The 26,584-nt window shown below is 44.1% G+C and overlaps 1 protein-coding gene across 1 annotated transcript; it reads left to right on the top strand.

Moving 5' to 3' along the window:
- Positions 1–388: 388 nt before the first annotated feature.
- LOC126556916 (protein jim lovell) lies at positions 389–21,786 on the top strand. Its single transcript, XM_050212475.1, has 3 exons — positions 389–2,581; positions 4,691–4,828; positions 21,029–21,786. Exons 1-3 carry the CDS (start codon positions 391–393, stop codon positions 21,736–21,738), a joined length of 3,039 nt encoding a protein of 1,012 aa, XP_050068432.1. The 5' UTR covers positions 389–390; the 3' UTR covers positions 21,739–21,786.
- Positions 21,787–26,584: the final 4,798 nt, after the last annotated feature.

The raw sequence follows: 26,584 nt of genomic DNA on the forward strand, positions 1-26,584 counted from the left end.
GAAACAGTGATAAGACAGCAGGGTGGGACAGCTGCACACCGTGCATCGTAAGGAACTACGCAAGGAACCAAAAATCCTCCAACCAGACAAAACGGTCCCATAACAGACCATGCATTGCAACTGCCGTACAATGGATCTTAGAATGCCGTAAGACTTTGATTTGAATCGTACGCAACTAACATCCTTCGAGAGTTATCTGGCTATAGTGACATTGGAAGAAAACCGATCGAATCAACACTTTTACAAGAACAAGACCTCTTTGATATTTTTACTCGTTTTGTTGAGCATTTCAAGACACCACACGCATTACAGGGCAAACATTTGAATGCGGAAGCAGAAAGTAAAGTGGTACAAACAAACAGCAAAACTACAGCCACACACAGCTAAACTATGAAAGAATCATTCGAAATCATGCCTGATCAAGAACACTACAGCCTTCGGTGGAACAATCACCAAAACCATATACTTCGTGCGTTTGACACGTTACTGCAGACCAAAACGCTCGTCGATGTGACGCTGGTCTGTGCCGAAACTAGCATCCGAGCGCATAAGGTAGTGTTGTCCGCCTGCTCCCCGTTCTTTCAGCGTGTTTTCTCCGAAACGCCCTGCAAACATCCGGTGATCGTGTTGAAGGACTTCCGCGGATGGGTCGTGCAAGCGATCGTAGATTTTATGTACCGTGGTGAAATCAGTGTACCACAGGAACGGCTTTCGGTACTGATACAGGCCGGCGAATCGCTACAGGTCAGAGGCTTAGTAGACCACCCGGTAGCAGCCAATACCCCGACACCGGCCCAGTCTCCCGAAGACTTTAGTTTGCTGGATAGCTCACTGATATCGCCAACATCACCCTCGTTACCCTCGCCAAACTTTCAAACGAGTCACCAATCGGGACAGCTTCGGCATCATCCAACGACCGCGCCGAAACTGTTGCTACCACCGCAAGTGTTTGCGGACCCGTCGATCAGTCTCCCCAGTGCTACCGTTGATCCGTGCACCTCCCCAATGCCTCGCCGTAAACAGGCTCGCCCACGAAGGCGCTCGGGCGACTGTGCACCGCAGGACCTAAGCAGCAAACCCTCCACACCCATCCCACAGACCCTGGACGATGACGACACCGAGCGGGACCTGCTCGACGATCGTCCGGACGATGAAGATGATTTAGAGGAATTGGACGATGATGATGACGACGATCTGAAGCGCATCTTGCACCGAAGCCAATCGGTCGATGAAAAACTGGCGGCACTGGTAGCAAAGGAAGACTTACGAACACAATCTTCCAACAGCTTGACAACAACCCCGCCGACGACGACGACGACGTCAACCACAGCACCGACAACGACGACGAACAACGATGAAAGGCGATCACGTTCGTTGCACAAATTAAGCCCTCGCAAAACATCTTCCTCGAAGGGTAGCACGGGACTTCTGCTGCAGGGAGACGATCTCCACACCGAGACGGCGCCGGCCTCGGCCGAATCTCCACCGGTGGCTGATGGACCGGAAAATCTGTGCATGAAAAAATCCTCTTCCAGTAGCTCCGAACTAATTAGAAGTATTGCGAGCGGAGGTGTCGGTGAGCAGCGTAATCGAATATCGTCGATCGACGCCTCGGACAACAATACTGCGAGCACCGAAACGAATGACCGGACCGCTTGTCGGGACGATGCGGCACGCTTGCCGGACGGAGGAAGCAAGGACACGTCACCACTGTCCGACACCGTCGGTGGTCACATGAGCAGTCGGGGGCTTCTTTCGCTGAAGGATATACGGCACCTGAACCGTGCGGCGTTGAATCGCTCGCTCGGATCGATCTCACCACCACCCTCGTTCGCGTCGCTAAACAACAATCTGCATCCGGCCCTGAGCCTGATGCATCACCACCATCACCATCATCATCATCACGGCGAATCGAAGCGTGTGAAGCTGGAAGATCGTGAGGATGAACGTTCGCTGCTGCACGACGATATGCTGGAACCGCCACATTTTTTAGACCACATGGATCTGGCGCTCAGCACACATCAGCATCCACTAGCACATCATCTAGCCCATCAGCACCATCTACGCAATTCTTCCCCCCATCTGCGACCCCCCACCGGTGATGGCGGTGGCACCGACAATAACAGCACTAACAGCGGCAACAAACAGAATAATAGCGGTAACTCCAGCAATAATAATAACGGTAGCGCCGACGCTAACAATCACAGCAGTATCCTGAACCAGCATCACAGCAACCCAAATAACAAGCATCACCACCCGCCCAGTGGGGTTGGTGGTAGTGGCGGCAGACCAGGAACTCCCAAGCATTCATCCAACCTCGGAAACAGCAACAACAACAATAACGTTGGCAGTAATAGTACCAGCAGCAACAACAGTCTTCACCACGGTCATCATCCGCATCATCATCCACACAATGGTCCGAAAGGATCTGCTGGAGGGCCGAAAGACTTTCTACACAGTCCCACCCTCAACTTTCCACCTTTCTTCAATCACTCGGAAGGACCACCGCGGCCGACCCATTCGCCACTTCCCTTTCCGCACATGCCGTCGGTTTCGTCACTCACGCTCACACCGCCCCACAGTAAGTATTTTGTGGAAATATTTTAAACATATAGGCAGTACATTTTCGTAGGAAGCATAGTCACCCCAACCTGTAGTGATTTTGGGATACGTTACAAGTATTACGATATGAAGAATCAGCTCGTGAATTGTTCTTACCGGAAGATCCTAACCTATTAACGAAAAAGATTCATACGTCAAAATCTCTCTCTCTCTCTTTCTCTCTCTGATGCCGATTTTAAGTCTGTCCTACTAACGTTTCTATCCACATCATGCACGCCCCTTGCACGAAATAGTAACAGCTTTCGGGTGGTAAGAGGATGGCAAATCGATGCAGAGATATGGACACCTTCTTCTCACGGAGATGCTTGAAAGTGGCCCAAAACCTTATCCATACAATGTATTGCTTGTCCAAAAACTTGCCGCAATGTTGATGAGGTTTAATAATTCCTGCTGAGCGCGACTTACGTGCATTTAACCTTTGTATTGCTGTGTTGCTAACAACACTATCTCCACCTGTAACACCAACCACAAGACCACATCTTTCTATCTGCGATCACACGCACTGCTCTCGACGGAAAATGTCTCAAGCATTCGAATGTTCTGCCCCAACTACCCGTTTGGCTTTCCTTTTCGGTGTTCCACCCCGCCTCACCGATAGGCGGGCAATAAAAATAAAAATTAAGATATTTCTCCCCCTATTGTTTTCCACCGAAATTTTGCGGTCTCGATTCACCAACCGCCCCAGTGTGGTGGCGCCCGACACGAGAACCGTCCGCGAACCATGCGGTCAACAATGACCATATAAAATTACATATTTTATCATACACGCTCGCGAGGTCGCGGACGTCCATCCGTCCGTGTGGTGCGTTGAGGTGATCCGAATGATTCGTTCATTCACAGGTGCGCTCGGTAGCACGGGCGTCGGGGTTGTCGACGTCGACGTTCATGTGATTTTCCACCGGTCAGTTGAACGAGAAAAATGCTCCATCGTCAATGATAATATCGTCAGCCAAAAAAAAAAACAAAAAAAAGGAAAACCTCCAAAAATACGTCCGTTCTTCATGTCGCTCAGTGCGTCTTGCCGGCGACCACGCGTAATTAACGCACTGAGACACAAGGTGTCGTTTTTTGGAACCGATCCCGTTAACCTTCTTTTTCGGCTGTTCTCTACATGACGTGAGACGATTTTTGAATGACTGAAATTGGGGGAGTGCTTCTAGCCACCCCTGCCATGCCCCTCTTCTCCTACAAACCAATGGCACATGATTAGCACGGGAAAAATCTCAACTATCTCGGCCGCCCTCCTCGAACGCGTCATTATTCCTTTTGTTTTAGTTGTTTTCCCCTCATTTTGGGCCGTTTTGTTTTTCTAACCAACTATGTATGTATGCATGAGTGTACCAACACACATACATTCGGTTGGGAGTGTGTGTAGAAAAGTTCACACGACAGTTGGGCTGTCTGTTTTAGTTGGAGTGGAATTGGAGTGGTTTGATCTTCTGCTTGGACGAAAAAGTTCGCAACTGCGCTGCTTCGGGGACGACTTTGGGAAATCCAACGTCCGTCCCATCCGTGGCATGTGAACGCTCGAAATGCAAAAGCTGTGCTGCATGGTCTCACACAGCGCGTAGGTCATTGGACATTCCTTCCTTAATTCCGTCCATTCTTCTTTTGGAGGTGAGCTCGGTGGGGCTCGGCTTCCTTAGCTCATCTACAATTTCGCCAGCTTTTTCGAGTTTGGTTTAATGTATGTGAGATAGTGAAGGTAAGGGCGCTGCATGACCTGAATGGGTACAATTTATTCGAATCTAACCTACGGCCCCGTGTGTCCGCCCGGTGAGTATGTTTATCTAGGGGGCGTTTGTTATGCTCCTGCTCATTATGATTTCACGCGTATCGTGGGATTTTTGTGTATTATTTTGTTGGTTGTAATCACGCGTCAGGCGTCTTACAGAACGCTTCAAAATTATAGCGTTGATATATGTTTTAAAATGGTCCGTCCGGACTGGACGCACCACAATGTGAGAGAGCGCAGCATTCGCTGCGCTATGCCAAAGACACGCAGATTTCTTCTTACACTCTGTATACTCATCACAATTCTCAATCTCCTCTATTCATTCTTTCACAGTGTTTGGACTAGATTCGCCGCTAGGACTTTTTCCGCCAGGAATGGATCCGGGGAAAATATACAGCCCCCTGATGGAAATGTCGGACCCACGAAGTTTGCACCACGACGGACCGCCATTCCTAAAGAAGAAAAGTAAGTGTATGTATTCCATAACTGTGCTGGTTTGATGTAAAGCGTTTAATGACAAACTAATATAATTCATCCATTTGAGAGAGAGAGAAAAAAAAACAGCGTTAACATTCATATTGGTTTAGTGTAGAAACGAAGGTAAAACCTCTCCTTTCAGAATGCCAAATGAAGCGAGAAAGTAAAGCTTTTTCAAATGACGTTTTCTCGTAGTACGACGGTTACGCTTAGATGCATTTCTTAACCGTCAACTGGCAGCCACATGACACAAACGACACCATGCTTAGCTAACGTCGACGTGTTTCACGAAGCACGTGTTGTGTTTGTAGCACAGTTAGGTTAATGCAATTTTCACAGTTCTTTTTCCCCCCTGATACCTTGTTCGATCGACAGGTGTGGTGAGGGATGTGTGTGTGTACTGGTGATCTCTTGATACGCCTGACCGAACACAACATCTGATCGAAATTATTGAGATGTACGATGTGTCTCGCCACATGTGAACAATTAACATCGGGTGCCTTTCGAAAACGTATCCTTCCTGCTTTTCAAAGCTAAATTTTATTGTACTTCCATCGCTTGGAAACCCCCCGAGGGAGGAAGTTTTTTTTTTACTCTAATCAAATACACTTGGCAAGTAACGTGTTCACACGCTTCGATCGGGGACATGTGTGAAGTTTCACACATTGGTTTTGGGGTTGCAAAATGTGGTATGTGAGATGAATGAAAATGAATGAGCATTCCAGTGTTTCCGTAGTAAATTATGTTAGTTTTTTGTGCGGATAGCCATTAGCTAAGCAATTAAAAATGTATTTGCCAACATGCATGTATTGGATAATACTGCAACTGGTCATGAGAACCAGCAACAGATTGTTGACGACTTAATCCAGACCAGTACTTCAATTAGTTCTTGTTATTAGAAAACGATTTTAGGAGAGCTTTTTGATCGACGACGCGATAACTTTCAAAACGATATTTCACGTAATTATCACCAGCAACGATTTCGTCACAGACATTGGACATGGAAGACGAGTTTTATGAGTTGGTTTCTCTGATCTATGCAAACCAAGTTTTACAACGATAATGTCTCAATTTTCTTTATCAAATTCTTCTATTATTCACAAAAGATTATACACATCAAATGCATATATTGACGATTTTACGGGACTTATTTAAGATACATTAGATTTTCCTGCTTCGTAGGGTAGTCCCTAGAGCCATAAGCAAGTAGGAATGGTGTTTTAGTACTGCAGTGAATCAGTTCAAATATTTGGTTCTTGATTTTTTTATGTAAAGATTATAATGAGACCCAGTTTTCCTCAGCAACATCATGTTGGTCATCTTACAGATGTGAATCAGTGGACTTTACTTTACTTTTTTACTTTTTTTCATTTTAAATTAAAGTTATGTCAGAGTACAAATGATTTAAACATCCTTCCGTTCTTCTCAAACATGCGTCGGGGCAATAGGAAGAACTTATTTTTATTAATTTATTTATAGAGGCTTTAAGTCTTTTTTTTTTGGTAACGGGGAGGGAACCTTCAAAAGGTCCCCATCTCGGTAGGTGGTCTGCGGCTACAGACCAACCCTCAAGATGGGGTATGTGGGATTCATCGTGACGTTGGGCCCGTTAAGCGGACCCGGCAGCCGATGCGACCCAACTAAACCACTTCTCGACTTGATCCGAAACCTGCCGATGCGCTGATGTGCGTAGTACTCCATGCAGGATCGTTTGTGCGATGCACTCATCCAGTTGACGCGCGCCTGCTTCGTCATTCGTCCTAGTTGTCTCAGCTGCTGCTTGTGGTTCGTGCCTTCCTTTCCGCTGCTGTTGCTCAGATTCGCCCGTCCGTAGCCGTTACTCCTGTTTGGGTCTAAGCTACTACTGCTGCTCTGGTTACTTGTCGCTGCTGCTGCTGCTTACGTTGTCGTCCTTTGTGGGCGGTTACTACGGCAGCTGTTGCTGCCTTGTTCGTTCCGTGTTCCGCCGTCGTTGTTGTTGCCTCCGTCTTGCCGTTGGTGGACTTTCCTCATTCCTCCTCAGTTTGAGGTTTCTGAAGATGGTCCGAGCGGCAGTCCGTACTGCTTCCCATGTGTCGCGGTTGGCACACATTTCCGCCGCCAGATTGTCCATCGTCAAGCGGGAGTGGCTCTGCTGCTGCATCTCTTGTTGGGTCCGAGCAAACCATGGGCAGTGGAACATTACGTGGTCGAAATATTCCACGTCGTGTTCACACACCGGGCAGTTTGGCGAGCCGTCGAGGATGCCTTTCTCGACGAGGTAGCTCCGAAGAAACCCATGCCCTGTAAAGAGTTGAAAGAGATACAAATCAATTTCTCCGTGCTTACGATTTACCCAGGACATAATGTCCGGGATAAGTCTCCTCGTCTTCATCCCCGGCGATCCCTGCTGTTCCGCTCCAGCTGTCCACTGTTTTTGCCAGCGTTCCATGGTCTCCTCTCTGCGACGCTTTCGCGTATGTCCAGAGTCCAGGATCCCCTAGCTACCTTATCGTCGTGGCAGCGGATAGAGGCTTTAAGTCTTAGAGACTACATTTGCCTCTCGGAAGAATTTATCCTGGACTCGAGTTACTAATAATCCTAACATTTTTTCTTTCTCCAAGCATATAACACATGATTAACAGACGACTAGCGATTGAATGTATCGATAGGACGCAAAACCTACGAATGAAAAAATCGCGAAAGTCAGTCTTAAGACCCCTACCACACATGGGTTTTGTTTATGTGATTAACTTCAAGGAAAAACTTCTTCCTGCAAAAGAAATGTAATGCTGATGCTCGCTTTTCTTACAACTTACCTACCGCCGGCCGATCTTCCGTAAACAGCCACAGATGATAAGCCCGTTGCATATATCACTTTTCATTCGCTTTTCATGCTCAAAACCCGTACACCCGTTCCCAGAAGTGAAAACAAAATCACACACAAATGAGTCAATGCATGCCCGGTGTCGAGATTTCGACGACCCGGTGGAGTTTTCACATTCTACTACTTCGCGCAATAACACATCGTACCATCGCTGTCAGCCGTGTAGGGGGGGGGGGGGGGGGGGGGGGTACCGTTTTTGGTGCTGCTCGATGATAGATGTGGTAGACGTACGTACGTAGCAGGAAAGATTCGTTCTTCCTGCGCTTCGTACGTAGCGTAGCGCTGACTGTCATTTGTGCGAATCTGTGCGAAAGATTTGCGAAAGGTTTTTGTTTGTGCAGTTTTATTTTCTTGGCTCCGCACCGCTCGGTGGTGGCAAAACAATTATTTCAAGGCATTCAAACATTTTGCTCTAGACGAAAGGATAATCTTCAGCATCGTTGCCTCGTGTCCTTTGACGCCGAGCGGATAGAATAAGTGAGTGCAGCCGGGGCGGGGGAGTTTTGCACTTTCTGGTGCGCCTTTTATGTGAATGTTCGGGTGCATGCACCCAACCCGCACCGAATCGCATCGGTTTTGTTAAGCGTCTTTTGATGCGACTCCTGTTTGTAGCTTTCTTTCGCTAGCGCGTCAGGAGGACATATTTGCGAGGAAGCATGGTAGGTGTATGTGTGTTTGTGTGTAGATTCAGTATATTTTATTTGCTGTGCCCAATTTTATAAGTTTCCATTTTCCGCATTCAAACAACTGGAATCGATTTTCCGCAAACCATCCAAAAACCCGTTCAGCGTGTTATCGTGCTGTGTGGTGATGGAGGTTTTTTTTGCGCGCGAGGCCGTGCATCACCCACAGTTCCACGTTTCGGGAGCCGTTCGGTAGCAAATTTGAAAGATGGCTCAACCGGTAAGACCCGTAGGTGCTCTGAGCTGTTCAGCAAGCTTTTTTGTTTTTTTGCTTTGTTTTGTTTTACCCACCCCATGAAGCCAATGTTGATTTGTTATTTTTAAAATTTCGATTAAACAATGTCGCCGTTGCCGTTGCTGACATCGTTTCGTGAGCCCTTAGTTTTGGCAGATTCTTCATTTTTCCTTCCAGATTCAATACTCGGAAGGTGGTAACGGTGGGGTGTGTTTTGTTCACCCCTTCAACCCGTTCGTTGTGTGTGTGTTTTTGTGTGGAGCAACCGAATGGACATGCAAATCGCAACGCAGAGCAACACATGGAACGCGCAAACCGCATTACATCGTGCATGAGCTGCAGTTCGGGACGGGAGCAGGTGGAAACGAGCTGGCAGAAAAAGTTTTTGAAACCGTTTTTTGGTAGATTTTACTTTTCTTCGTAATTTAGTAACGCTATTTTTCGCACGTTGATTGCATTTGTGTATGGTTAACAGTCTCAGGGTATGTTAAATTCATTCGCTGCCAATCCAATCGTAGAAGCAGCTTGTTTTCACTCCTGTGTACGCGACACATGGAAAGTGAATGATAGCTAATGAATTGATACATGTGCTTTTTTGCTCGGTATATGTTTGGAAATTAAAACTACTCCAAATGTGTGCTTTGTTTGATTCGCCTTAATGGCTATTTGGTTGCATTAGTTTAGCTTTCTACTTCGAACGTTTCGAGCCCTGTGGTGTTTGCCGCACAAACGCATGTCGATGGTTTAGTAGGTGGCCGGAGAAATCGAACAATATATCACCTGTTCCTGATGGATAAATTCAATCCCACGTAACGTCTCTACCAACAACAGGGGGTGAGTTAAATGCTGTAATTATAGCATCAATAACAGTGACTTATATGCTTCCACCCAACCTTGAATTATCGTTTGCGTTTCGTTCGAAATTGTTCAGCAATACGTGTTCAGCAATTGTTCAGCGTTAAATATTCAATATAATTACCTATTAGCCGAGCTGCCCATGCAAATACGCTGCTCCACCGGTACCGGAATCCTAAAAATGTCATTCAAACTAGACGCTATTCGTGCTCTGAAGTGGCAAACTTTGCTTTGACGTTCAGGACGAGCACCACCATTTAAGAAATCGATCGAGGACCGGTCTGTTTTAAAATCTAAGCAGCAATTTTGGAAAACTAAATGTCGGCGCATTGCGCTTTTCATGCACCTGCCAACTTAAACGACCGACCTACCTTACGCTACACGATGACGAATTTTTGATGTGGGGAACTTCAATTGCCCACAATACAATAAAAATCGGGCCGGCATCGGGAGTCGCTGCAAGAAGGGTAAATAGCAACAACAACAAAAAAAAAACAGAAAAAAAGCAACAACAAAAAAACTCTAAACGAAAACATTAAACCGTCTAATGTTTCATGTTGGGTTCGCGCACGGTTTCATATATTTTGTCGATGGTATAGTTTTTGTGTTTTCTCTTTTCTTGCTGTTCCATAAAATTCATTATTTAAATTCGTTGCTCCGGCCAACGCGATGCCGGTGGCCGGCATCGTGCAACAGCCAACGAAATGAGCTGATCAATTTCCGTGTCAAATGGTATGATTTTGTTTTATATATTAACATCTCCCTGTGGGTTAGTTTTCTTTTGATTTGTTGGTTTGTTTCGCTTGTTTTTATGCTTTTGTAGTGATGGAAATCAAATCAGACGTATTATTTATTTGAAATAGAAACGATTTTACAAAGACATGTAGATTTTAGCGGCATCACCGCACGCTTCAAATCAAATCAAATCGTTTTATGAATGCTGCGTTTAGAAAACATAAAATCAAATTATCAACTATTTTGCGGTGTCGATAGTGATAATGAAATATGCAATGTTTTCATCGGTTTGCATTTATTTTTAATGTATTGTACAGTAAAATTCAAAACGAAAAAGTAATAAATTTTTTTACAATCATACTAGAAAATTGATTTTGAACCATCTTAAAATATGAATACTTGTTAAAACTCCTTCTTTTGTTTGCTATTAGTTCATAATCCGGTTATAACGAGTTGATCGAAAATAATGATAATTTCTGGCGTATTTATAGTAACATTCGCCAGTTCAATTGAGCTGTTTCACCACTATTTTCCATTGAAGATAGTCCAAAAAAAGACCGTCTAGAGAGATGTCAGTTCCGTGCCAAGAAAAATGCTGGTGAGCTAAACACTTATGTCAGTTTTTTCCATCCAGATACAAGAGTTTAGACTTCATGTAACGGACTTTACGTATTTATAGATTTTATAGTAATTCAGCGATAGCTCTCATTAGTATTTGTTGCGAGATTGCGAATGCTGGAGTTTCAATGTAGTTTTACATATATCTGAGATGTTATTTGGACTTAATTAACGAAAAAAAAAACTCACAAAGTAACAGTTTTTTTTTCAGTTATAATATTAGGCTGGTGTCATTGCTCGGTGGCTTGCCACTAGTTGCAAGGGAAATGTATAGGATTTGAGGTTTGACGTCAAATCCAGCAACCTCAACTGTCAAATACCATACATTTCCCTTGCAACTAGTGGCATGCCACCGAGCAATGACACCAGCCTTAGTTAGAGATTACTTTTCTTGGAAGACTCTTGACGAGCTGGCAAATATATTTGATAGGCTTTCTACGATCTTAATCATCTTAACGAACCTTAATCTCATACATTTAAAGCTTGATAACGTTTCTACATAGTAAAGCTATGCTGAGTTGAACGACGATCAACTTCCAGAGTAAGATCCTTCAAAGTTCGTTGCTTTTATGATGTTTTTTTTTCTTCTTTTGTTTCATGTTTTCCTTTTCCTGCGTGGCAATATCCTACGCAAACTAACAGGTGTAATTAAATTATAGAACAACCCAACTTTCCATGTTAAACCCAAATCAACTGTTCGCCGATTTCTCCTTCGAGTTAAGTTGAAAAACAAAAAAAAACAAAAACAGCATTTAGGAACAGCTGAAACCGCACTTAGAAAACTGCCGAAACCGCAAACCAATCACTAACACTTACCACATACTTGCAAGCGTTGCTACATCCCCCACACGTTCAAGGGTCTGAAAAAGAAAATGAATTCACGCTTTCGAGCTTCAAAGTCGTGGATTCAGAAGGCTAGAACTCCGTTTTTCTAAATGTGTGGTGGTTAGATTAGCTTCTCCAGCTGCGCAATCGAACAACTCTGTCACTCTGTCGTTTGCTTCTTGCGAAGGTTGTGTGTGCGTGTGTGTGAGTTTTGTGACCACTGCCATCACCAATGTGCGATGCGATTCGTTCCATTTGACTTTGGTTGGTTTCGGTTCAGAGATACAATTTCCATCGGTCGTTAATCGCTTGTTTCAGCTGCAGTTATAGCAATCGGATTAACCACTACAGAAGAAGGGGTGAGTGCGATACTGACGATCTATGACGCGGTGTTGAGCTGTTTGTGTGCTTTGGATACGTCTTTACTTTTTGTCACGCACAAGTGATGTCTACACATCAGTCCAACTTTGCTGTAAATGCGAATTTACATTTACAAGCTTCTAAATCTTAAGTTTAAGGCCATACCTTTCGTTTTTTTTAAAAGAAAACAATCATTTAAAATCTTTTCAGAATTTTGCTACTCCTTACATTGAACGTATCTTCTCTTGTCCCCCACAAACCCGTAACACAAGCTGGAAGAGGAGTAGACCAGTATGGGTAGCGATGTGCAGCGCCATCAACGTGTCTGGCAATAAATCATACGAGCAAAGAATAAAAACATAATTTATTAAAGCTTGGTTGTGTGTGACGGGTGTGTGGGATCAAACGTGAACTATTGTTGTCGCATTTCATGATCGTGGCAAAAAAATTGTTTAAAAAAAACAGTTTGTTTCAAACTGTTTTCATTTCTACACGCACTATAGTTTTTACCGGGGATACAACACATCATACAACAGCAGAATTCAGTGTTGAGTCTGCATGATTTGATTTAAAATGTAATTGAGATGAGTTGTCTCCAACTCACTCAACGTATCAAATCAACTTTGCATCAGCTGTGACACATCACTTTTACACTTATTTTTAACCGGTACAAGTACAACATATACTTCGACCGCACATGCATCATCCGAGCCAATGGCTCGTTTTGTCAAATTAACGTCAACCATATTCCAAGCTAGACTTTTACGCCCAAAAGTTACCTCCACAAAAACGTGGCATTAAAAATCTGAAAATCTCTCTCCGTCCGTCCTAACTAATTTTTACCCAACCTCCCAATGCGGCGAACGATAAAATTATTCATATCGAGTTATCGCTATTCGATCATGACATATATCCTTCCTTGGCACTCCTCCTTTTACTGCACGATGCCGAAATGGATGGATTAGATTGAAGTGGAAGTCACTCGACGGTAGAACGATTTTGACGACATTTTTCAACACGCTCCTGGTGACGTTTAAACACGTCCCTCATAAACATGTCATTAATACTGTTCCCCTCCCGAATTCATCACTTACTAAGTAGCTACCTCTTCTTCGGTGTCTTCACACGGGACGCTCAATAACCGCGGTAAGCTTGAAATCGTTATCGTGTTCCACTGTTCCACGTGAAGGATGAAGCAGTCCACCGGCTGCCTGCCGGTTACACACTGTGCTGCTGATTAGGTTAGGAGAGTTATGATCATAAATGTAGCTGGCTGTGGGTTTATCATATCGAGTCCCGGGTCTGATAGCATGCACCAGAAACTTTCACAATATATATTTTGACTGGCAGAAACGAAGTGAAGCGAATCACAAAAAACAAACAACCGCGCACAACACTTCACTGCAGCGTATATACGGGTGATGATACTGTGGAAGTGGAGAACTTTACACACGTATGGTGAATTAACCTTGCTACACGGAGATGGATGTATCGATGCTGCAAGAGCTGGCTGTGGAAGAGATGCTTCAAAGGAGTTCTGGGAGTATACAAACTGGATAAATGGTCGATTGTGTGATCGCGTAAACTGTGTGCCTCTTCTTGGGGCGTTCGGTGCCGAACGGAACCCAGCCCCTCTGATGGTGGCGAAGACGGGCTCGATGAAGTCCATGATGATGATGATGATAGAATGTGTATCAAATGCCTATCGCATGGTAAAAAGGAGAGGAAAGCGCACGACAGTAGAAAGAGATAAATGATTCAAATGAAACGACATGACAATGTGGGAAATTATTAATCATCATACTTCCAAACGGAAACCTACCGACCTGCGGACCATCAGGCGGTAATCTTTTTTCAGCGCGATAATCCTCGCCGCATCAATTTGACGAAAGCGCACCGAGAACATACATGCGTGTAAGAGAGAGAGAGAGAGAGAGAGAGAGAGAGAGAGAGAGAGAGAGAGAAGAGGCGAACGGTTGTACGGCACAGGACCACACTCAGACCATGCTCGCTAGGAACAGGAGGGGCTCAGGCAAGCCGAACAGACGGGTTAAAACTTTCGACAAGATTCCTACCGCATAGATCATCCATATCCCGTGATTAGAAGTACATCACTGCCGCCTACAGTGTGCGTAGCGTCGTCGTCGTCGTCGTTATTGGTCGCACATTCTTGAAACAATTTGGCCCACAACGGCGTTTTGCGTTTTGCGTTTGGAGTTTAGCCGCCCTGATCGATCCCTTGCCGGCGGTTTTCATCACCCTGGGTGCGGTACTAGAAGATCAAAGCTCCCGATTCCGATTGTTTTTGGCGCGAAATAAAGCGATCGCTAGCAAGGGCAAGCCCCCGTCCACAAGCTTGGAGTGGCTTCGATGTCGTGTTATTTTTGGAAAGTGCCCTAGTCACAATGGCTTGTGTGCGAGCCTGGTTGGTCAGCGTAAACTGGTTTACTCGCATCCCGGAATCGTGATCGTCGCTTGATTCGTGGTGGGCACAGCTACGCCAACTATGCTGGGGTGTGATTACGGCCAAGATAGGTCAAAGTCTCGATCCAGGGAGCAACATCATTCTTCGTGATTTTTGTTTTAGAATCATGGTGCGGTTTTGCTTTTCCTCTTAGAACAGTTATAAAAACTTTACATACACCGTGCAGTCAACTAACTACTTGTCGACCATCCTTATGTATGGGGAGCATCATCGCAAACCTTTGCTACCACCTTCACTTCTTACTGTGCTCTTAATTGCAACTTCCGCATCAGCTAAATGTGAGAGCAAAAAGTGACGAAAACGAAAACAAATCGTCACATGAAGGTCCTCGTCGTTTGAACTTTACTTGGCCATAAACAAAATCTAGTACATTTCTGATGGTAAAAGTTCACTGTTATACCCTCGAGACAAGTCCACCAGAAGTAATAGGGGCGTAACTTTTGAACCGATTTCATACACGTTTGCATGTGATCAAAGACATTATATCATTTTGTTCTCCTTTTACATACATCTAGTTTCTGGGGCTGACAATGTGGAACAGGAAGCTACCGCTACGGATAGGATAGGACCTTCTGAGCGAAACTGCCGTTGGCTCTTTTACTCCATACTGGTGGTTTGGTGGAGCGTTTTGTGCGGAAAACTTTCACGTGTTGCTTAAAACCTTCCGTATCGTATGTCCGGACTGAAAGGATACAAGGAAAGGATGCAACATTTTTTTGCACGGGTTGTCTCTCGTATGTCTCGATGTGTTTCTCGGTTTTTCATGCTCTAGTGCAAGAAAACGAAATCTTTCCATACATTTGCATGTATTTTTTTTTTTTAATATTCGTTCGAAAGGCTGCGTAGAGTTATTCAACTATCCAAAGTCATAAAACGATCTCGAATTAAAAATCTATTATTTAACTGCTTAAAGTTGACTCAAACTATTTAAAGTTAACTCATGCGTATTCATTCACTTTAATTCATAAATATGTTTCAACACTTTACGCCAACCCAGGCAGGGTTTACCCTAGAAAGTGGCGCCTTTAATCATCATGATTCCAGCTGTGCAATTGATCTGCATCTAGGATAAGCTTTATATGCAAATTCTGACGAAAGAATAGATGCTACACAGCCCTGTAAAAGAAAAAAAAATCGTAAATGCCGCCAGAAACCTCCCTGGGTTGCATTGTTTCTATTTACCATATTTTGCTTTCGCATCTTGTTGGGAACCTTCTCTCCGAGAGGATCTTTTCCATCGCACATGCCATGTCTTGCCAAAACATCAACGGCAACCTCTCGTTCTCACCCACAAAACGAGGGCCACCCATCAGTCGAGGGCCAGGATGTGGATCGATATCGGGGACTTCTTTTGGCTGCATGCCACTACGCAGCCGAGCTGCCGTCCTATCGACAATCGACCTTTTTCATCGAGCCGCTTTTCCACCGGTTCGGCCTGCCTGCTCCGTGCTTTTACGCTAAAAGGGTACAAAATGCACACACACAGCCACACAGCCACACAGCCAGGCGTTGCTTCGTCGGCTCACTTGCACAATTCGCTGCAATTTGCTGTAAGCAAATAAATAAAAGTGCCATACCTTTGCTTACTCTGCGCATTACTAGCGCCGGTACGCGTCTGCACGACGGTGAAGAAACAACGCTGGGTGAAAGGGATCGGTAAAAATTGAAGCAAAAACAAACCCATAGATAACCGCCATCGCAAACGATCAAGATAAATCATCAATCAGTCCCGTATGCCGATGGCGTTGCTGTACCAATTGTTCGAAGACACACCGTTTGGGGATTTTTTTTTAAATTCCCAACTCCACACACACACACGCTTAGTTTGGCTGCTGACAATCCTCCTCGGGTGGGTGGAAGGTAATTGAGGTGTTTTGGGTAATCTGAGAAGCAGACGAGCGGAACCGGGCGAACGACAGCAGAGCCACAAAGCCATAAAGTGCAGCGCATATGCAGAATAAATGTGTACGAAATGACTATCATTACACGCGGGCCCGATATGTTAACGGACTGAACTATCCTTAATTTGAAAATTGTTCAAACGATTGTGCCCTTTTCAATCTGTCTTCACTATGGGTCAAAACTGATTGTATTTGAGCAAGAACGCCCCCTTATGCCTTCGGGGCGCTAAATACAGGCATCTCCTGGCCAAGTCGCTGTCCTGTGTCTTAGGTTGGACTTGGAGGACTTGGAGGACCCTGCGAATGGAGTACGATCGCGGTGATCTTTTCGGAAGAAAATTGAGTAATTGAATGATTGTATCCAGCAAGGTAAAAAAAGGAGCGGTAGAGCATAATGACTCTATTGAATGAAACACGTTTGACCGATCGATAGGAGGGTTTGCATCCGGGGCCGTCTACTGTACATGTTGACCCAATATGCCACAATCGCGCGAACGGGAGACTTGAAGGTGCAGATTCAAGACGCAAAGACAAGTGTAGTAGTAGTTTTGCTCCTAAAACCCTCGAGTCTTGTTCTGGCAATCGTTGGGAAGACTGGTGCTCAGCTATTCGATGTCAAACGCACGGTTAAATGGAATACACGCTAGCTAAGAGCTTTCCATCATGTGCCAATTAGCTGTTACGAGGAATGCGTAGCTAATTCACATTATTCGCTAATTCGTCTTGCTGATCGATTCGATCATATGCGTTGAAACGTCATATGGTAGTGGCGATGGTGCGATGTGGCTGCGCTTCTTAACCGATCCGGAAACGTTTACCGGTCGTGGTTCCGGGAGCTTTAGCTCGAAAACCCCAAAAACCACAGGATGAATCTAACAGTACTCATATTCTTTCCGCGCAGGCTTAGCATTCGTTGATACGCCAATCAATTGTCGGAGACTCACTTAAGCTACCATTCAACGTACAACTTTCCCATAAGCAAGCAACTCCCCGACACAACAGCCCAGTACGATCGAGGCTTAGGACTTGCTGCTGCAACTAGCGCCAGAATTTAAGCGGCCTACAATACCACACACCATAGAGTTGGCGCCTGTACACCCGCCCCCCCCCCCCCTCCCCCCGTCGCATAATCTTTCTCTCCCTTCCGCTTCTCCCATCCGGAAGACCCGGAGATGCAGAGGAGTCCAGAACGAGAAAGAGCAATGGACCACAGAGAAGATAATAATACACCTTACCTTCCTGGCCATTGTCCAGCTAAAAGAACTCTTTTGCCTTTATTCTCACCTACTGTTTCTCAAGACACTGTGCGACTACCGTTTTTGCCGTGTTCCATTTGAACACTCTCCGCTTCAGAGCGCTCTTTTTGGACGGGATTTGGGGCCGTTTTGCTGGTCGGATTGACTGGTTTCGTGTTGCTTGCGTTTCGTTGATTCTTTCCTTTTCTTGGCTGCCTCCTGCCGTCCGTTTGCTCTACTTCCTCCCGACCGTGTAAGTTTCTTTTATTTTCTTTTTTTTTAATTCAATCAATTTCTCTCTTCCTTCAATCAATTCGATTAATTGCATATTTAGACATCTCCACCGAATCAACTTCAAGCACATCGATACCGAAAGCACGGTACGAGTGTGGGCGCCTCTGAAATGAAGACCCGTGATCGGGGGCTTGTGAGGTCCGCGGTCTATTGATGCTCGGTAAACGGCTAAATTCGACATCAATGCGCCATGATGATTATCGGCTGAATTAAAGCAATTTTGCGCGCTAACTGTATAATTCGGCCGTAGCTCTAAGGAATACAATAATTCGAGTAACGATATTAAGCGACATATTCTTTCATTAAATAGAACTAGTATGTTGAGTAACCATTACAATTCAGCTCAAAATTAACGATTTTGTTGTTATGAATTTGACTCATAAAATAAGTGTTGACCTTCCCTCTCTGCCATTTTGTAATCAATTCCAACGTACGCCAAATTGAAAGCCGAATAACCTTTAGGACGTTAGGTCGTCAAATAGTCCTTTAAGACTCACTCGAAATAAATGATCGTTATTAATCGTCAGAGACCGCCCCTCCAGCATTAATCGAATGATAGCTCAACACAACCTCTTACTAGCCACCTGGATGGTCACTGGTAATGGATAAACAGTCAAGTGCATTACAACTAGTGCAACACAGGAAGAAAAAGGTCGCACTGAAGCGAAAGGATTTTATCGCACACCGAAATCATCATCGTGCCAGCTTGAACGGCAAATACAAATTGAAAATGAAGGACTTTCAATTGATCCTGCGGTTCACACGGTTGCTGAAGCACAAAAGAAGAACTCAGAAGAAGTAATCACTTGGCTTTTTCCTGCCAGACTGAAGCGGAAGTGTCTCGAGTGCGATAAAAAAAAGCCCCTCTATCATGCGATCGTACTTGTTGCCGAGAGCTTCGGTGCGGTTTTATGGAGTGCAGGATACAGTCATGTATGGATTACCAGCGGTCACAAAAAAAGCCAGCACATCAGCACGGTCACGTTGGCGGAGTTTTTCCAAAAGTTTTTATTCCCCGTGGCTGCACAAAAACACTTGCTTTGCGGTACCAATGATTGTGCCTTTACTTTGCCAATAAAAACAGTTTGTAAACAATGTTTTTGATGCTCAACGGCTCAACGTATTGAGCTTTTGCTTCTCTTTGGGTTTAATTGTGGTGAGTGAGCCTCGAGTGCATTTTGATCGAGCTTTGGTGGAGTAATACAATTTCCAAAATACGATCCACACACGTACCTCTTCCGTCATGTGTCCAACTGAAGCTCTATGTGGAGAGGATATGTGGTAATATTAATGTACGCCACTTGAAAAAGGTTTCCCCCCGTGGAACCATATTGCAGATGATTTCATAGCAACATCTCCAGAGGCTAGCCAATCTAAAAGATGCCGACAGTTTGATGATGGAGAGAGAGACAGAGAGACGTGAGTTTTCTCACCTCAGCACAGAATTGAATTAAAGGTGCGCTTTTGAAAGTCACCGGTTCAAGATTCATATCCGGTACCGAGTCTTCGATCGTATGCAGTCGCACCGCATGATGAGACTGATCTGGTGTGATAGCTGTAGAGAGTGCGGTCACGACTTTGCTGTTTCGAAGCCTGTCAGTATACAATTCGCTAGTTCGGCTCGGCTCATGCAATTGCGTCGAAATGAACATATCTCGTTAGCTTGCTGACCACCAACTGCTGACTGACCAACACAATAATATCTGTTTTTCGTACTGAGTGTTTGAACCACGCACGAAATACCAGTGTTTCGTATGAGCCCAGTTTACTTGTCCATTTTTAACTTTCAATTCAATTCAATTAAACAGTGTAAAGAATCTGTAACCCGATAAAGATCATTCCCACCACGGCGGGAAGAATGGAGATCAAGTCTATCAATGTGTGGCTTGTTTGTATAATAAATATCACGTAGATCAATTTCTATACATACGCGCACGGGCTACGGGTGAAGGCATTGCGAGCAAAATAGCAAGAAGAGATCCAATTCTTCCTCCATCTCCCAAAAAAAAAAAAAAAAAAACCATAGCAAATACCATCCCAGGTTGATGTGAAAAGCGGGCTAACCTGCTTTTTTTTAAGTTGCACGATCACGCTGACTGTAGCAATAAAATAATAATACATTTCACCTTTCACACATATACCCATCGAGGGCTAGATTAGTAGGCAAATGTTCAATTTGCGTTTGTTGCGAGGAACCAAAACGCTAACAAGACGCGTTATCCCGCCCTGCTGCAATCATTCCAATCATCATACTGCACTACGGTCGCAGCGACGGCAGTTTCAAATGATGCCCGCCGGTTCGTGAAATGTTGAACAACCACACAAAGCCTACCGCACGAATCTATATTGATGAAAACTAAACACGGTTAAACGGATATTTTGGAGCTCGCGCGGATGGCAAAATCCGTAGCAGCGATCAACCAGCGCCCGAATAGTGGACAGGTCATGATGAGTCGGCGAAAATGCAGACCCTCATGCTTTCATGCAGGTATTGCCAGAAACACCGCTCTATCAGTGCTGTGGTGGATGCGGCAAACAGATTTGGATGAAGATCATCACCTCGCCGGCACAAACGTGTTGCTTTGAGCCATTTCGTCCTACTCCCGGTTCGGTTCGGTTCACCACCGGCTGAGCAAATGACACATCCAGCTGATGACGCTTCAGTCGAACCAGGTGTACCGCACGCCATCAGGGGGATGGCTGATTTCGACGATAATTAATTGATCGAACCGGACGGGATACTTGTTTCTGTAATTGGACAAATGGATTACTACCCCGAATGTGTCAGGGGGTGTACGCCTCTCAATCGCTCAGCGCTGCACACTTCAAACAAGCTATGTCGGCATCGCTGACGGTGGATGATACGCAGACTAGCTGCCACCTTTGGTCACGATTTCGAAATCACTGCATTTTAAACAACAGAAGCACACAATTGAACAGTGCGCAGCAGATCACTTCTCGTTCAGAAGACGCTCCTATCGCCTTTCACTTCCCTGCAGCGCGTACGATTTTGGCATTCGTCTCTACTAACGTGAAACTTTACTTGCCAAACTAATCGTAATACTAAAAACCCCACTTTCCTTTTCTCTTGTCTAATTTCAGTGAACCGACCAAAAGGACAACATTCGGCACCACGCGGAGGACCACCCCGATCGTGGACCAACGCAGAACTAACCGAAGCGCTGCAGCACGTGTGGAACAAGAAGATGACGACGAGTCAAGCGTCGCGCATCTTCGGCATACCGTACAATTCGCTGCTAATGTACGTGAGGGGCAAGTACGGCAAAAGCCTAAAGCTCGAGCAGCTGCGGAAAGACTGCATTAGTGGGCCACCGATCGAGCTGCTGCAGATGGGCGTTGGCAATAGCAACAAGGAGAAGAAGGAAGGCAAAGACTCCAACCTCCACCACAGTCACCATTCGGGCAGTGGAACGGGTCGGGATGGTAACAGTGGACCGAACGGTGGTGGTGGTGGTGGTCCAGGAAATGGTGGTGGAGGACCTCGATCCGCTTCCTCGGAACCGGACCTGCTGTCTAGCCCGAACCCTCTGTTCAACCCGTTCCCCGGCGGTTTCTATCCAGACTTCCCGGGTGGTTTTCCGGGACTGCCGCTGAGTATGCTGAACCTGCTGCCACCGGAACGACACCCACCGCACACGCTACCGATGTCCGTCGACGAGGATTGCAAGAGTGATCGGTCGAAACAATCGCTGGACGATGATTTTCCCCAACCGTTGGCCCTTAACCGACCTTCATCGGAGCAGCTGTCGGACAGCCGGCGAGAAATATACCAACAGAACGGGCAGGACTAATATTTAAGATTCGTTAGCACACTCCACTCGCAAGCCCATGCCTAGGAAGTGGGAACCCTCCCTAGGTTTGGCCGAATGGATAAAAGGCTAGCTGTTTCATCCTTCCTCTAGTTGTTGTTTGTCACCTTTTTAGCATAATTTTTGTTCACCCTATGTTTGGTACCGGGCAGATCATTCGCTCCCAAAATTCCTACAATAGTGTACTTCCCACGAAGTATGATTTTTGTTTGTGGCGGGTTCAGTTTTGTGCGGAACTTTGGACAACCGAGTGAAGCGACAAAATCGAGCGTTTACTGTGGAAACGAACGTTGGAAAAGATCGAATATGGAGTCTATTGGACTCGGCGTCCGGGATGAATGAATGTGTTTAGTTCAAGCAATACTGTAGTGAATATGTGTTAGCAAAAATTCTTACCTTATTTAATGCGCACGCGAAAGTGATGCAGCAATATCGGTGGATGGAAGACAAAAGGAAGTTTTCCGTGGCAATATCTAAAGCGATACAGCTGAACAAACAGACAAACATGCCTACATAGTCGGCTAGAATCTAAGACTGGTCATTTGCAACGAAGCGTAGAGCAGCGGCAAATGTGAGACGAGATGCAGCAACGAGGATTATACTGACATGAAACACGAAACTGCACAACCTATTTAATGTGTTAAAAGTACTTAATTTTGCAGCCTAACGAGGTATCTTAGTTCAATGTGTACAGCGGGGGTTTTGGCTATTTAAATTCTGTTAAGTTATGTTTATATTCTTCCTTCCATCCATAATGGCAACGCGCCCCGAAACCCGAAGCGAACCGTGGACAGATTGATAAGAACCCGCGCAAAAGGGGCGATTTCTTCGCCCCTTGCTGTTGGGAGAGAATAGTAAAAGGTTGTCTAACCACGTGTCAAATGATTCCACAAGCAAATCAAATAATAGAAATACAAAGCAAATGGACGGTGCAACGATTTGCTGTGTGCTGCCGCACAGTGAGGTGAGGTTGTACATCAAAACAGTTGAAAATACGTGCTTCCTGAAGAGTAATCTTAAGTTTTGTGTAAGTTTTAAACGCAAAGAATCAATAGAACCAACCATAACCGGTAGCTGGTACTGTATTACTAGCAATCATACACACACACACACACATACATACACACACAAACAGACAGACAAACACATCGATCAATGAATCGCGATCGCGCATAGTTTTTACATAGCGATACTCTCAGTTATTTTGTTTTGTTATGATTGCAGCAGATTTTTGACGATTTATTATTCATATACTTTTGTATTATTTATAAAAAAGCACCACAGATAGATCTTGGTTAGTCTGTAAGTCATCATCATCACTGCGATGAATGCAATTGTGAATGCAATTTATTTAGTAATTGGCCTTATTTTCTTGGTAGAGCGATAGGATTATTTTACATTTCTATATGATGTATACAATGCGTTGAAATTTAAATTCCGTCTATTTTATTCTACTGTTTTTTATTTTGTGTTTTTTTTTTTGATGAAAAACGTGATGCTTAAGTAAAACAACGTTGCTTCCTGATTTCTTTCTGATTCCTATTAAGTTGTACGAACGATTTTACGGTATAATTTAACTTTTACGTTGTGTCACCAGTACGGTAGAAGCAATCGAGCGCGACCACATCGAAACAAGGCGTAACTTCAAAGAAGAGCTAAGTAAAACCAGATAAACAATACAGTATTAATAAAGCAGATATTATTAAAAGTAGTAATTACTTTTACTTTTGTGTTTTGATTTTTTTTGTGTGTTTCTTGCGTTCCATTTGTATGATTTCGTTTTTTGCTTTACTCTTTTTCAGTAGGGAGCATGTACTAGAATAAACAAATAAGGGGAAATCTTATCCAAACTCTACACACCCGCGATGAGCCAATTCGCATCGAAATTGGCATGGTTATAAGACTGAACTGCATCACACCGAATTATATGCATAATTTATGTATTGCTGTGTTTTTTATTCTTTGTTTTATATTTATTTATTATCATCATCCTTCTTTACAGAGTGATTTTCGTTGTGCTTTATTTGTACCACCAGCAACACTGTGAACGATTTCGTTTGAAATGTTTTCCAAACACCTTAAAAGCATTCTAATGCATTATTAGATGTTACACTGTTTCTAACGATAAACACACGCTACCATGTTACACATAACTGTCCTCCAACTGGGGATGAGATCGCGATCATAATTGCTGCTTATTAAAGTTTATATTGCCAGCATCACCTTTTTGATATTGATTCGAGAACGAGGCGTGCCAGCAATTTTTTTTTTTTGTTTTTTTGTTAACTAACCACAATAGCGTAAATATCGAACAGCACTTTTGTGCGTTCAAAACATACAAACACACATACACACACCCAAACACCCATTTGAAACCGTACAGTGACAGAGTTTACTATTCGTGCGTAATAAGAGTTAAACCGTTATGTTTTGACATTCTTCGTGCAACACTAAAGGCGCATGTTGGCGCGCATATGAATCGGTTGACCTGACAAACTAGCATGCAATAGATAGAACAGGTAACAGAAGTCTAGCAAGCAAGCAAGCAAGATATAAAACGCAAGCAACCACAACCAATAGTTCCTCAATCAAATATACATATACAATAAAACTGACAACAGTTATTTGTTGAACAATATTAACAAGTAAGCCAACGAAGCAAATAAAGAAAAACACTGATTCCTCTCAGCAGACGCCCTTGCGTGACACGTACCAAGATCCCGCTAGGAATCCTTAGCCAAGATTAGGCGGCAAGTCGTGCAAAAGTCTCCCGTGCAGCTTGCACGGTTTGGATCGACGGAGCAACTTTTGCGGCTCCCGCACTATTTCCTTCCAGCCATGGTGCGACGAGAGGGCGTCGGCTGGAATTGATGCATTCGTTTTTTATTATTATTTACAAGATAGCGCCAAAAGCTGTTAGAAACAGTTACAATATCCATAGCTGAGTTGAATGAACTAATTTTTACATTGCATTTTTACAAAACACAGTACCAGGATCAATCGAGCCAAATCGATCATCAAACTACGTGAACGAGAACGAGAACAATTTTTACAAATATTTTTATACAAACACAACCAATAGATCACAATTAGGTACGCAACCGAGAGAGCAGGGCGAGAGCGATGAGTATTTTACATACAAAAGGAATCGAAACGCAAATCGGGACTAGTAAAGTTTTGCCGAAAGCAACCGCAAACCGGCAAACGAAAATCATGTTCAATAAACTAAGTTGACATCTTGATAAGCGGAACAACGGATTAATAGGGCGGGTAAGAGTATTATCAAGCACCTCACAAGAAAAGCAACCCGGAAACGGCCAATGCACGAATGGAAATGTGAAACTGCATTGCAAAGACTGCCCGAACGGACACAGAATTGCGAAACAGGATTGCGTGTTGTGTTAAGTTTGCAACCGAACAAAACGCTCTTCATGGTATTTTGGGCCATCCGAGGGCGCAAGCTTATTACTATGCGATCGCGCACACAAATCCACACATACAAACAATGAACTACAGTTCTGTTGCTAATGGTGTCAATAGTATAAAAAGGTGTCAAAAACGGTAACGGTAAGGATCGTCGTAGCCGCACAGAGCAGCTATTCAAGAACTGCATTGAAAGGTGGAAAACCGTAAAACACAGAACAAACAGTTGTAAAAAGTAAATGTACAAATCTAAAAGCTACAAAACCACGTACGCTGCGCAAGAAGTGTATGAACAGCATACGGATATATACATATATACTATATAAGAGCTATAACGTTTAAAGATGGAGGACAGTTCCTTAACGGAATGGGACATTTATAGCTAGACGAAGAAGACTAGTGGTACAATAGCGATTCAGGCTAATCAAACTTATCTTTTATCATTTGTCTTTTTAGTGTCATTCTTACTAGTGAATAGTATACGAAGAATGACAGAAAGAGAGAACGAGAAAGCTAGTGAGAGAGAGAGAGAGAGAAAGAGAGAGGACAGCTAGATTCCTTGGTGTTCATTACAACTTAATGACAGTGCATGTAAAATAGTGGAGCTGTATAGGTTTACCAAACCAACGCAAAACGGACATGGGAAAAAGAACATAAAAAACACATCTGTGACACAAAACCGTAAAACATGAACAGGATAAAATATTATTGTAAACCATATGTACAAATCAGGAACTCGAACCTAGCATCACACTAATGCGAGAATGTGTGCGTGCGCGCGCGGCCGCGCTAGTGCGTGTATTCTAAGTATGAAGAATCTAAGGGTGTATTTTTGTAATTGTTTCGTTTGTTTGATTCTACCCACATGGTGCCACAACAATACTAAGTACATTTGCTTAACACAAAGAAAGGCTGCTTAATATTCTAGTTTTTAATTGCAGGAAACATACACAAAGCAAACCGAGTAGGATTGAAGAGAAAGTAAAGAAAGGCCTTTTTTTGCAGGGATGTGATCTGAATGATGGAAATGTTGAACAAGTCAGGAGAATGCTTCTATCGGGTAGTGGAAATATGTAGTCATCCTGCTGGAATCATCAGCAGCAGTCAGATGGAGAAGATTATCATTCAACTGCCTCATCTGGGTCGTCCGGTACCATTTGCATGACATGACCAGCCGACCAGCGTCCGGTGAATCCAATTCCACACATGTGGAATTATTGTGCAGTGCATGCAAAATCTATGCTGACTTTTGACTCGAGATAGGTGAAGTTTTGGACGACTTAAATCTGTATTTGATAAAAGAGTTGACAGGCATTTTGATGCCTCATACTCGATCCTTTGGTAAACTTCGGTTACATCGGATAACCTCTAACCAATTATGTTTTTAACTGTATTAACTTAGAAA

Source organism: Anopheles maculipalpis, chromosome 2RL (genome assembly GCF_943734695.1).
Source record: "Anopheles maculipalpis chromosome 2RL, idAnoMacuDA_375_x, whole genome shotgun sequence".
Lineage (NCBI taxonomy): Eukaryota > Metazoa > Arthropoda > Insecta > Diptera > Culicidae > Anopheles > Anopheles maculipalpis.

Bases quoted from the DNA above. Each gene is read 5' to 3' on its own strand.
- LOC126556916 (XM_050212475.1), top strand. From the start codon at position 391: ATGAAAGAATCATTCGAAATCATGCCTGATCAAGAACACTACAGCCTT. The intron at 2,582-4,690 runs GTAAGTATTTTG...ATTCTTTCACAG, and splicing joins CACGCTCACACCGCCCCACA to TGTTTGGACTAGATTCGCCG. The intron at 4,829-21,028 runs GTATGTATTCCA...GTCTAATTTCAG, and splicing joins CCTAAAGAAGAAAAGTAAGT to TGAACCGACCAAAAGGACAA.